The sequence below is a fragment of the Hoplias malabaricus genome, chromosome 9, assembly GCF_029633855.1.
Source record: "Hoplias malabaricus isolate fHopMal1 chromosome 9, fHopMal1.hap1, whole genome shotgun sequence".
In the NCBI taxonomy this organism is placed as follows: domain Eukaryota; kingdom Metazoa; phylum Chordata; class Actinopteri; order Characiformes; family Erythrinidae; genus Hoplias; species Hoplias malabaricus.
The window spans coordinates 37,599,847-37,613,209 of NC_089808.1; the positions used below are offsets into that span (position 1 = coordinate 37,599,847).

Sequence of the window (13,363 nt, forward strand, 5' to 3'; positions counted from 1 at the left end):
CTGGCATTTCTTCATTGAAGTGGGTAAAGGATACCTCCTTGGTATTTGTCCACTCAAACACATGTCGATATTTTTGGTTGGACAGTCCAATCCAGAAATGCTTGTCTGATTGTGCCCCAATTAAGCTGACCAAGAATGCATTTTCAATCCTGAGAAAAAAAGATTGAGAAAATAAAGACTGATCAATTTGAGATCCCATTCCTAGCCCTATAGGAATACAGGAATACAGTATAATGGTATCCACCTGGTGAAGAATAGCAAACAAATTTGACAAATTTGATAAAATTGTACTGTTTCATTATAAAAAGGATCTCTGACCTGTCTGTAATGTCGACTAAATAAGATCCAGCTTTCTCACAAGTCTGCTTGGACTCCTCAAAGGTTTTAGTCTCTGCTCCTGTGAGGTAGCAATAGTAACCATACCTCATCCAACCCTTGAGTAGGCAAGATATAAAAAGATATGAGAATTAGATATTTTTCAATATAACCGACAGAATTCATGCATAATGCCTGCAAGTATGTACCAAACAATTAACAAATCTACGTTATGCTTATTTTATTTTGCCCAACAGCCATTGTTTTATTTAATGGTTGATCATAATGCAATGTGCATGTTTACCATGTATCAATCATTTTCAGGTGAGTTTGATTCTCGAGAAATCTGCAGTGTTTCTGGGCGGCTTTAACATATGACTTTCATTAAGCGTTGTACCATTGTATAATGTATTTGTAGATTCAAATGTACAGTGTTTATTGCAATTCAAGCCTTTCTGTTTTTATCATCTTTTTTTAACTGTCCCAATTTTTTTTAGATTTGAGATTTATACATGTATATGCAATTAATACACAACGTCCAACACTCAAGTCTAATAAATGTTACTGCTTCTCCCAGTAGTGCTTCAAACACTTACAGGTTTGCAGCCTGTGCTTGTGATATAGCTGGATTTATCTGAATTAGTTTTTATCTTACAGATGTATCCATACTTCTTCTGACAGATTTGATCAGCCCACTTTCCCTCCTAGACAAGAAACAGATTAAATAAATATGGAATAAATCCTTCCTACAGTTTTAGCAAAGATATTTGTTGCTGGCTTCATGTTTGCAGGAATGTTGTTGACTTCTCTCGTACCTCTCCTCTCATTATAACACAGTCTTCTTTAAGGGCAGTTTTGTCACTTGGTTCATTTTTGTCCCAGAAGACAAAGGGGACACTGGAGTCATCACTCCACTCAAAGAGCATCTTGGTCTTGAGGTCATTAAAACCAATCCACACTTCATCTGTCTTTGCTGTGTACATTCAAGAAATAAAAGAATCAAATACTTAAAGGGAAAGTAGACAATTGTGGGGAACTCTCAAACATACAATTCCACCTTAAAAGATGCTGAGCTTCTGAATGAAAACGAGTAAGAAATGGGACTGTATATGGCTGAATTTTAATCATTGTTTAAATTACCACAAAATCTCATTTGTAACTTGAGCTGTTAGTTTGGTAGCACTGTCCATCTGTATATACATTCATGCAGTTAGCATTCTCCTGAATTTGGAGTCAGTTCCTCCTCAAGTAATCAGTTACAGGAAAGAAAACTTAATATTACCCACCTATAGAGCAGAAATAGTGCAACATCCTCAACACCTTTCATACTTTCATACATTTTGAGGTCTCTCCACAACTTCTAACCTCTCCAGATGCAAGCACCTAAAGGTTAATACATTGCCCAGTGGTTTCATTAATAAAGAGGTTAGGTTTGTGCATGAGGAGGAATGTGTTCAAAAGTGTACACAGGGCTATAAATATTGGTAGATGGGGTGAAGCAAGAGATTGGAAATTGCTGGTGAGCATAGGTAAAAAAAAACTGCAGGTCCCAGACTGCATTGTGTTAACTACACTGAGGCCAAACTTGTGGCCTCACTCCTTGGTGTAGGACGATCTGCCTTTTGTTTGCAAACAGTTAAAATAACTGGAGAAAGTATCTAGGTGATCCATATTCCCATTTTCCTACACTGACCACTACTATGCTTTTGCCACATTCTACACTCTGCCCACAAATATATTATGTCTGCTTACAAACACAAAATTGTTGATTGAGAAACATTTGGCAATGTTCACGATTTTAATCCTAAAACAGGCCAGAGTCCCTGTGTCTGTACGCATCCCAGCTCGGTAGGTAAACTAGATAAGTAATATAAACACACTGGATAAAATGTAAAATATCTTATGCCAATCACTATTATGATGGATAGAGACACCTTTGTATAAGTTTATAAATATTTAATAATAGATAATTATAAGAGTCTTATGAGGCATTATTTCAGTTTATGAGGATCCTTAAAAAGCGTTATTACCAAGTTAGAAAGAGTTATAATTATATTAATAAAGACTTATAGATATGGGCTTTATAGAATCCTTTACCCTTTTGTACTGGAGTCAGGGATAATTAATTATAATTTACTTAAAACATAATTACGTAATTTATTATGCTAAGCCCCATGGTTGGGAGCAATTAAGTAATATGTAGTGTCTGTGACCTGTCCAATCTCAGCTTGGACAAGTAGGCCATCATGTTGAGTAACATTACACATTATATAGCAGAATTAGATATAATTAATTATTATTAATTAACTATTACGCTCATTGATCCACTGAAGGTTTTTGGCTCCGAAATTGAATCTGACCCAAAAGCAATATTTCCGTAAAAGAATGGTGCACACACAAACATAACCAAGGACTGGTTTTAACACACAACTGGTTCATTAAAGGTAATTTCATATACTGAATATTGATTATACATTTATATAATGAAATGGACTACAGCCATTATCTATGATAACTACCCTAAATTCTAAAAGACTATAGTTTATCCCAGTAAAGCATTCAGCACCAATCTCCTGAGCTATGAAATTAAATTAATCACATAACCTTACATATCCCTGGAGGAGCGTGGCTTGCAGGACACCACTGACACACAGGGCTGTCTTGAGGTTCTCACAGACACGGGCCTTGTAGCATCTTGGTCTCTTTTGGTCAGAGACACACAATGACCACTCCAGCAGAGCAGATGGCATTCTGAGAGTGCATGTGGGGATTCTCCTTCATCATTGATCTGCTTCCTTGTACAAGCCATATCTTTGCGTGCCTCTCCTGGACCTTTGCTCAGAGACGCGGCCTTAGAAGGTGATCATTCTGAGGGGACATCTTGGGATTCTCCTTCAATCCTGATGCCCTTGTTCCACAACTTTGAGGGTCAGAGGCCTGAGGTATATTTCATGCCCTGGGCTTTGCGTCAAGCTTTGCTGGATTTAAACTATAGCTTTCTAATATTATTAATAGAAATAAAGATAAAAATTTCTGGGCTCTCTTAGCTGAGTTTTCTGACAGGAAGCAGATTCACCCTTGGGTGCATCTAAATTTCTCCTTCATTTTACCCCTCCTCTTTCCTTCTCTCGCTAAATTTTCTTTCTATGTTCTGGGCTTGTTCTGCCTGGACTGAAATGTTGAAGAGCCGAAGAGATCCGGAGAGTGAGCAAGAGAAAGAGAGAAATATTTTTGCACCAATGGTTTTTAAATCAGGTTTCAGGAACCCCACCTTGAAGGCTTGATTGGTCCTCGGGCATTGAGGATTGGAGCATCTCTTGTCTCTGATTGGATGTTCTTTTAGACTAGAAATTATAAATTAGTTTTATAATACATGAAGTGCACTATGTATGAAATAGGGTATTCGGGATGGAGCCTAAGTGCCAGCTACTGTCACAATTGGGCTCTGTTTTTAAACATTACACAAATAAACAGGTCAGTATTCCTCACTTATATTTATTTCAATTTGGAGATTGAAATTCAACAAGGAGATTGTTTTGAAAGAAACAATTTAAATCTCCCAATTGTTTTTCAGTAGTGTGTTTATGATTAATCAACTGTGGGTTGTGCATGAGCCTTTTCTCCTCACCTCAACCCTATATATAATCTCCAAACACATATCATTTCTATGTTGGACAAACTCGCACCCACCTTCGCCCCGTCTTCAACCTTTCTCTTGCATTCATCTATCCAACTGGGGGGATTGGCTTTACACACATTCCAAATCTGCTTTGAAAACCTGCCCAAATATATATCTGAGTTTGGCTCCCCATTTCAGCCTTCACAGATGTGGTCCATACTGGCAAATGGTCCATCAGACATGCAATGTAACTTACAGTATCCGAGTTGTGAGATGACAAAGCTCTGCTCTTCTACACTGAGAATGCTCAGCAGATCTCCACCTTCATGTCGACAGGTGTCTTTTGCCTCTTGCCATGTTCTCTTTGTTCGATAGAGGAGGTAGCAGTGGCCTGAGTATGGGATCCATGGATTGGTGCAAGAACCTGTGTGAACAGCTGGACAGAAGCAGACAAAAACATTTCCAGGACAACAAAGACCAGCTGATTTAATAAATCAAAGAGCATTTCATGGAGGAAACACTGATTACCTGGTGGAACAGTGGGAGTGGAGATGCCTCTTTGACAGATATATCCATGTCTCTCAGAACATAGAGCAGTGGACCATTCAGAATCATAAAACTGACTTAACACCCCACAGCTATGGCCTGGTAGAGAAGATGGTTGGCCTTCAGATGGATGGTTCAGAAACATACAAACATAAGAAATAAATGAATTAATGTTCAGATTAAAGCGATATCATATCCTGACACACATAATCCACTGGGGAAAAATGCTGTAGAGTTTAGATTAAAAAAAAAAAAAACAGACTTACCACTGAGCCATTTCAAATAACGTAAAGGTTGTCCATTTACCCAACGCCATCCACTAGAGGCATCTAAACTGTTCAGTCCTGTCCACAAGGCTGGACCTGTGTTTTCAGTTAGCCCTGTGAAACAACAAAATTATAAATTACTTCAAATTACAGCTTTTTAATTTTTTTTCAAACATAATCAAGAGTTTGTATTAATTCTAACCCAAAAACTATTTGTCAAGTATCCATCAACATGCCATCTTTGCTCTACCATCAAAGGTTGTTTAAAAAAGAGCATACACAGTATTCAGTTCATTTTTTAATATCAAAGTCTGTAAATTTCACACATGAATCATACAGCTATTTCTAACATATTGGCAAATGTATATGTGACACTCTCTCAGAGGTTTTATTACTGATGAGGAATCCAAGAGCTCATTATTTCATTCATTCATTCATTTTCTATAACTAATCATGCAGTTCAGGGCCATGGTGGGTCCAGAGCTACATGGCATTAAGCCAGGCTTTTCCACAATGACGACTAGAAGGCAGGGAGTGAGAAACTCACATACTCATACAGAAAACAGCTTTTAACGTCCAAATACAGGATGGTTGGTGATGCTAAACATGTCCCTCTCACATTCAAGATCTGAATACGACTCGCGGGAACAACTCTTCAAATGACAATTCATCATTGTCTGCTCAATAAAAGGCAACTTCTGGTTAATTTACTGGATTACTAACAGAAAATTGTGTCAGTGAACAAAAGTAAAGTTAAACCAGCAATAATCATCAATGATGAATTACTCAATACTTTGTTCATTTGTAAATCTTTTAAACTAAACTGTAAAAACTACACATTATACAGAAAATACAGATTAATCAGATGAGCTAAAGGATGAGAGACAGCAGAGGGACAGAATTTTAGAAGAGCAGAGGAGCAGGGTCTAGCTGAAAAGAAAAAGAGAGATGATGTGGAGATGATCCCAGAGACTGTAGATGAAGCAATAGGGGTGAAATAGGGATAGAGATCTACATTCAATTGAGTAACTAGGGAGAAAGAAGAAGTGTAAAAGTAGAAAAATGCTGGTAAATGCTGCTAACTGTAACCCTGGTAAAAAAAAAAAAAATCCTGAAAAGCCTGGGACTGAGCAGGAGAAATGTGGGCAGATTGAGTAAGAGGTTGAAGAAGTTTGTTTATAGTCTCAGAGTGGGCACAGAGCTACCATCATTTATAATAGGTGAAGAATATGCAGAGCAAGCAGCATTGAGGACAATTCTGTACACACAAAAATGCTCTCTAAAAAGTAATTGATCAAGTCCAGTTTTTTTATACACACATTTAAGACACCTACCATTTGCTTTCAGAGCTCAAGGCCAAACCAAGGGGAGGTACGAGAAGCAGGGACCTGTTTAGTTTTGAGGGGAACATGTTAAATAGTTAGAAATAGTGTAGTTGTAGAGTGAAACATTTGCAACAAGGTGAGGTCAGTACGGAATTGGAAAAAAAGAGGATCTGAAACTGAAATAAGATTGTGAAAAGACGCTGTGAGTTTTTTTTCAAGTGGTTTCAAAGTGGGAGTCTTAAGACAGCATTCAGTGAACTTATGGTCAGTACAACCAAACACTGAGTAACAGCAAGATCAGTGGTACAGAGCAAGTCCAGTATATAATCATGATCCTGTGTACAAAAATCAACATGTTGAGTAAAACCAAAACATTCAAGAACTGACAAGGGCTGAGTTGTTAAAGAGCAGTTGGTATACATAATAGCAGAGCAGACAGATGCAGCCACTACAACCAGTTCATTCATATCAGACAGGAAATTTGAGAACAGCAGATTTAGGAGGGTGATATATTAGCAACCGAAGCAGAGGAGTAGGGGAGGTGGATTTCAGAGCCAGATATCCACAGGAAAAAACAATATGGAAAAGCACTTCTCTGACTCTCAAACAGTTGTGAAAAACTACAGCTAGACACCACCTTTCAATGAACCTGCAGGTGTCAACAAGGGCGTGGAATTAGCATGGAAAGGGGTTCCCACCAATATCCAGCGATTATTGAATTGTCCAATAATTTGATCCTCTCCCAAAAAAAAACTGTCAACATCTCATTAACCTAGAGGAGCAAAAAGGGTTAAATAACTTTCTCTACTCTAGTCCTAACTCCCTGTAACACATATGGCCAGTGTGATTGACTGTGCCTTTCCCTATAGATTGTGTAGATTCATATGTCCCTACCAATGTCAAGAGCAAATCTACGCCCTTGGGTTTCAATATATTAGATAATCCACAGGCTGTTGCCAGGTTCTTAGTCAGCGGACGCATGTCCAGATTTTTCAGAGTGATCAATTCATTTATCTTCCTTTTATCACATTAAGAGGAAGTTCGCTTCTGTGCTCTTAAATGCTGCAAAATGCTCTCCAGGAAAAGTAGCTATGTATGAGATAAATACAGAGTCATATCAGAATATTATTGCCAACTCTGTCACTGCTAGATTGGTCTGCATTGGTACTGAGCTAAGAAACTTGTTTTCTCTCAGAAGCCATAAGAGCCTATACCTGATATGAAAGTCTGTTCATGGGGCTCAGTGATGCTCAGCAGATCTCCCCCCTGTTGCTGACAGCTCTTCCTGGCTTGATACCAGTTCAGGAAAGACACTTGGTTCAACTGGTAATACACATCTGTCACAGGACTTTTCCTCCACAACTCTTCAACTGCAAACAGGAAATCAGGCATATGTCAAGTCTCATGAGCAGGTCTATTTCTTTTTCTTTTTGATGTGTTCTGTGCCTTTCAAATGATTAATACTGCATTTACCAATTTCCTGAGTAGGGCAGAAACCCCAGAGCTGATTGGGCTCATATTCATTTTCAATTGCACACCACGGCTGTTTGGATGAACGACCGTCTGTTATGCAGTTTGTGTACCATTTATTGTTGAAGTGGAATGGAAAATTACATGGACGTCCAAGAGCATTTCCTTTAAGTGTGTATAGTTCTGTAAAAAAAAAAAAAAAACAATAAATAATAGTTCATCAGTACGTTCTCTAATTGACAGCTTTTCCAACACACATAGAAAATATTTTAAACTTTTAAAATTAAGCTAATCAAGGCAACACTTGTCAAACTGAAATCCACATGAACAGCTGGACCTAAGTCCAGAATACTGCCCAGAGTAGCTCACTCTCTCTGTTGGCACGTAATATGCTCTCATTGCACCTGGTCTTTCATTTCACACAGTGCACTTGGTCCAGTCTTTCCCAGTGTACACATGATCTCTGTTTTCTTAGTGTCTAATAAGTCCCAGACTTTGACATATGCCACTGTTACAATATATCTATAGGTGTTTGCTGCATTTTGAGTGACCTTAATGTTTGGTGTTTTTTGAGTATATAATCTGTCAAGATCTTTAAAATCAATGTTACAAGTATTGTTGCATTATTCAGTCTTTATTAAGATGCATACTAATACCTTCATAGGGTCGAGAGCAAACACTGCCCGTCGTTCCATGGATTGTCCACTTGCCCTTGTCCCCTGGGTCTGTGGACAGTATCAGTAGAGAAGTGTCTCCCTGAAGGGACAAGTAAAGAGACTCATTCTTCAGGCCAAACAGAGTGTTGTTCTGGCACTCCCACTTCTGAAAATCACTGCTGGAATCACAGATGAACCACTGCAGTTTATTGCCCTCACTCTTGACCCCTGTGCCGAGGCATTTCTTCTGGGCAACATTAAAGATGCGGTTCTCTGAAGTCCAGCGGAACTGCAGTTTGGGGTCCTGAGGGTTACACAGAGTCAGCTCTTGCAGGCTGTCTCCTAGACACTGGTTCTTATGGGCATTGTAGATCAGAAATGTCCCATCTGTGAAATGACAGACAACATTTTAAATGTTGAAAAAGAGAAAGATTGTTTTTTTTAAAATATGTGCCCATTTTGAACTTGATGCCAGCAAAACTTTCCATGTTTACCACTGTGTTGCATCACCTCTTCTTTTAACAACACTCTGTAAATGTTTGGGGACTGAGAGAACCAATTGCTGTAGTTTTGAAAGTGATGTTTTTCTATTCTAGTATGTTGTGGAATTTCAGCTGCTCAGCAGCTCAGGATCTCGGTTAAAGTGTTTTCCATGTACACTCTAGCCTGGAAGATGCAAAATTAAGGATTTCCATGAAGAATATAAAATTGTGATTTGAATATAAAATTGTGATCCATCAGGCCCTGAGAAGGCAGCAGCTTTTCTGGAACCCATTTATATACGATATGTTCAATACATTTGTGAGGTTTAAGTAGCATATGTGGATCCAATGAAAAACTGTTTTCAAAGGAAGTGGTTATAAGAAGTGTTTCTGAGCTCATGCAGTTATTGCAGTTATTTTGACAGCATACTATATTGCTAAAGTATTTGCTCATCTGCCTTTGTATGCATATGAACTTGAGTGACATCCCACTTTTAATCCATAGGTTTAATATGATGTTGCCCCACCCTTTATAGCTATAACAGCTTCAATTCTTCTGTGAAGGCTTTCCACAAGGTTTAGGAGAATGTTTATGGGAATATTTGACCATTCTTCCAGAAGCGCATTTGTGAGATCACAGTCTCCACTCTAAATCATCCCAAAGAGGTTCCATCAACTTGAGGTCAGGACTCTGTGCAGGCCAGTCAAGTTCTTCCACACCAAACTTGCTCATCCATGTCTTTACAGACCTTGCTTTGTGCACAGGTGCATTGTCAGGTTGGAGCAGAAAGCCCATTCTCAAACTGTTCCCACAATATTGTAACAATGAATTTGTCCAAGATCTCTTGGTATGCTTAAGCATTAAGAGTTCCTTTCAGTGGAACTAAGGGCCTAGCCCAAATCCTGAAATACAAGCCCACTCCATAATCCCCACTCCACCAAACTTACACTTGGTACAATACAGTCAGACAAGTACCATTCTCCTGGCAACCACCAAACCAAGACTTATCCATTGGATTGCCAGAGGGAGAAGCATGATTCATCACAGAGAACACATCTCCACTACTCAAGGGTCCAGTGGCATGCTTTATACCTCTTCATCCGATGCTTTGCATTGCGCTTGGTGATGTAAGGCTTGTATATAGCTGGTCGGCCATGGAAACCCATTCCATGAAGCTCTCTAGCAATTGACAACAGAACGTTGGGGACCTCTGCACACTATGTGCCTCATAGTTAATAAATTTGTTAATAAATTTAACAATTTTGCACCAAGCTCAATGAAATATACACTGACAGAGTGCCTTTTTTTTTAATACTGTACCAGTCAAACTTTAAGATTTGAATTGTTGTACAATTTCTAATTAAATATTGTGATTAAATACATTGCAAATAATTGTCTTCTACCTTTGCATACAATATACATACATTTTACACAGCTTCCCAGATTTTCTGTAAATGGTGTTCTTTGACAGAACTGTGTGCAAAATTTTGGCTGCATCAGATCAAATTGCAAAATAAGTCAACTGAACAGAGAACACAACCCTGCACATGTTTATGCGGTTATTGGATTTAACTTCTATGCTCAAAGTTAGGATTTATTCCACACTTTATTAAACACAACCAATTTTGCAATAAAAACAGGATACTAGTTCTAACATTTTCAAACAAACACCATAGTTCCTTGTAAAGAATTTAGAAATAAAATAAGTATGTTCTAACACTGTTTAAGTGTTCCACATTACTGGAGATGAGGGGCAGTGCTAAACCAAGACAGGATTACTGCTTTGTTTAAGAGGAAAAAAAGACATGGCATACCTGATCCAGCAAAGCAGTGTGTCATCTTTACAAAAAGCACAATTAAAACAGGTATTTTTATCATCCTCATAGTCTTTCATGTCTTATAACTCCAGTGCAAAACGGTCTATGGCTTAGCTCGAGAAAGTTACTGCAGCTCTTCAGAGGAGTGTCCACTTCTGACAACACAAACCATGTGACAGAGCCCAGATATTTAACTCACTGTTCTCTCTCTCAGCCCTGGAAGAGCAGAAGACAAAAACCTACTTTGTAAGAACTGTTTGAAATTTGATTTACAGTTTCAATCAGTTCATCCTTTCCTACAATTTATATCATTAAAAAATGTTTAAAATATATTGTGCATATGTAGTATTTTCTGATGCATAATTGTATGTACAACATTACTGTTTAGTAAGCTGATTAGTCCAGGAAAACAAACACTGCTCAAATTCATCTCAAAGGCTGGATGGTGCTCCATCACTTCACAGAACTTCACTGGTTCCACTGTCCCATAATCAATCATAATGCTGCAGGCTTTGTACCTCACCAGTACATGTCTGACATTGGACGTGGTGACCTTAAGCTCATGGAGTTGCCCCAGAGTGTACCATTCCATTTCTGGCTTTTCTGTGGAGATTATAGCACCTGTGTGTACAAATGAATGTGTCAACATTCTCTGCAGCTAAAGGTGAATGAATTAGCTTTTTATTAGTGTAGTCTACATACTTTTGTACACTATGCATTATGTTATTGGTATGTGTGGAGAATGTACCAATGTACCATCTGTGCAAAATGTACTGTAAATAAAAACAGAATGCAGTGATGTGAACATTATTTAATTAGAACTGTTGCACTGAAAGAATTTTCCGTGCTGTGATTTAACAGACTCAACACTGAGATATGTGATATTACTGCCCCAAATTACTTAATTTACCCTGATTCTGGTGTTGTACACCTAATTGTAGGCTAAGATCAGCGTGAACTGTTTGTTTTGAGTCTGCTCCATGACTTGGTGCTGGTGGAGGCAGTTGGGCTTCGATAGTTGGATGACAGGTAGCTAGATGGTATCTCACATTTGATGTATTTTGTTGTATTCCGTTTCACAGCAACATTTCTGGCACAGATTTTCCACATCGCCTCATCTGAACTGGCTGTTTCTCACTTTTCATTTGGTTGTAATCCAAAATGCTCCAAAACTGGAAAAGTTGCTTTTGATTTTGCAACTAGGTTTGCTGGCATTGTTTAAATTTCATAAAAGAAGACTGACTCTCAGCCGTTCAGCAGCAGCGGTTCAGATGCCAACAGGTGGGAAAAGTAACACCCAGCTAGTTTTTAATGATCTTTTAAAGAAATTTATATAACATTCATTACACACACACTAAAGTGTAAAAAAGGGAAAACGCGTATACATTGCAGTTGTGACGGCTGCTTGCTATTCAACATCGTTGGGTGGTCAATAGTGTGGTATTAGAATATTGCAGTTACATTTAAACCATGTATTTAATGGACAATAGAACAAATACATTGTTGGAACATTTATTTAGTTATCGGTTTATTTATTTATATTTACAAACCGGATTCCAAAAAAGATGGGACACTAAACAAATTGTGAATAAAAACTGAATGCAACGATGTGGAGGTGCCAACATCTAGTATTTTATTCAGAATAGAACACAAATCACAGATCAAAAGTTTAAACTGAGAGAATGTATCATTTTAAGGGAAAAATATGTTGTTTCAAAATTTCATGGCGTCAACAAATCCCAAAAAAGTTGGGACAAAGCCATTTTTTTACCACCGTGTGGCATCCCCCCTTCTTCTTACAACACTCAACAGACGTCTGGGGACAGAGGAGACCAGTTTCTCAAGTTTAGAAATAGGAATGCTCTCCCATTCATGTCTAATACAGGCCTCTAACTGTTCAATCGTCTTGGGCCTTCTTTGTTGCACCTTCCTCTTTATGATGTGCCAAATGTTCTCTATAGGTAAAAGATCTGGACTGCAGGCTGGCCATTTCAGTACCTGGATCCTTCTCCTACATAGCCATGACGTTGTGATTACTGCAGAATGTGGTCTGGCATTATCTTGTTGAAAGATGCAGGGTCTTCCCTGAAAGAGATGACGTCTAGATGGGAGCATATGTTGTTCTAGAACCTGAACATAGTTCTCTGCATTAATGGTGCCTTTACAGACATGCAAGCTGCCCATACCACAAGCACTCATGCAACCCCATACCATCAGTGATGCAGGCCTCTGAACAGAGCGTTGATAACAACTTGGGTTATCCTTGTCCTCTCTGGTCCGGATGACATGGCGTCCCAGTGTTCAGTAAAGAACTTCAAATCGTGACTCATCTGACCACAGAACAGTCTTCCAATTTGGCACACTCCATTTTAAAAGACCCCTGGCCCAGTGCAAACGTCTGAGCTTGTGGGGCTTGCTTAGAAATGGCTTCCTCTTTGCACTGTAGAGTTTCAGCTGGCAACGGCGGATGGCACGGTGGATTGTGTTCACTGACAATGCTTTCTGGAAGTATTCCTGAGATCATTCTGTTATTTTCTTGACAGTGGCATTCCTGTTTGAGGTGCAGTGACGTTTAAGGGCCCGGAGATCATCCAGTAGAGTTTTACGGCCTTGACCCTTATTCACAGCAATTGTTCCAGATTCTCTGAATCTTTTGATGATGTTATGCACGGTTGATGATGATAACTTAAAAGTCTTTGCTATTTTACGCTGGGTAACACCATTCTGGTATTGCTGCACTATCTTTGGGTGCAACAATAGTGGAATTGGTGATCCTCTTACCATCTTGGCTTCAGAGAGACAGTCTGAGAAGCTCTTTTTATACCCAATCATGTTGTCAATTGACCTAATTAGTGTTAATTGGTCT

At 38.7% G+C, this 13,363-nt stretch overlaps 1 protein-coding gene across 4 annotated transcripts in view; it reads right to left on the reverse strand.

The window, feature by feature from the left end:
- Nucleotides 1-10,625, reverse strand: part of LOC136706872 (macrophage mannose receptor 1-like) — a 33,727-nt gene extending 23,102 nt beyond the window's left edge. For all 4 annotated transcript variants that reach the window (XM_066680567.1, XM_066680566.1, XM_066680569.1 and 1 more), the window contains exons 1-11: nucleotides 10,495-10,625; nucleotides 8,198-8,584; nucleotides 7,545-7,724; nucleotides 7,286-7,441; nucleotides 4,747-4,860; nucleotides 4,463-4,600; nucleotides 4,191-4,370; nucleotides 1,131-1,288; nucleotides 912-1,019; nucleotides 319-434; nucleotides 1-149 (exon numbers count right to left, since the gene is read on the reverse strand). In XM_066680567.1, the coding sequence (XP_066536664.1) occupies nucleotides 1-149; nucleotides 319-434; nucleotides 912-1,019; nucleotides 1,131-1,288; nucleotides 4,191-4,370; nucleotides 4,463-4,600; nucleotides 4,747-4,860; nucleotides 7,286-7,441; nucleotides 7,545-7,724; nucleotides 8,198-8,584; nucleotides 10,495-10,564 (1,756 nt within the window). In that variant the 5' untranslated portion in view covers nucleotides 10,565-10,625. The remainder of the gene's footprint in view (nucleotides 150-318; nucleotides 435-911; nucleotides 1,020-1,130; nucleotides 1,289-4,190; nucleotides 4,371-4,462; nucleotides 4,601-4,746; nucleotides 4,861-7,285; nucleotides 7,442-7,544; nucleotides 7,725-8,197; nucleotides 8,585-10,494) is intronic.
- Nucleotides 10,626-13,363: the final 2,738 nt, after the last annotated feature.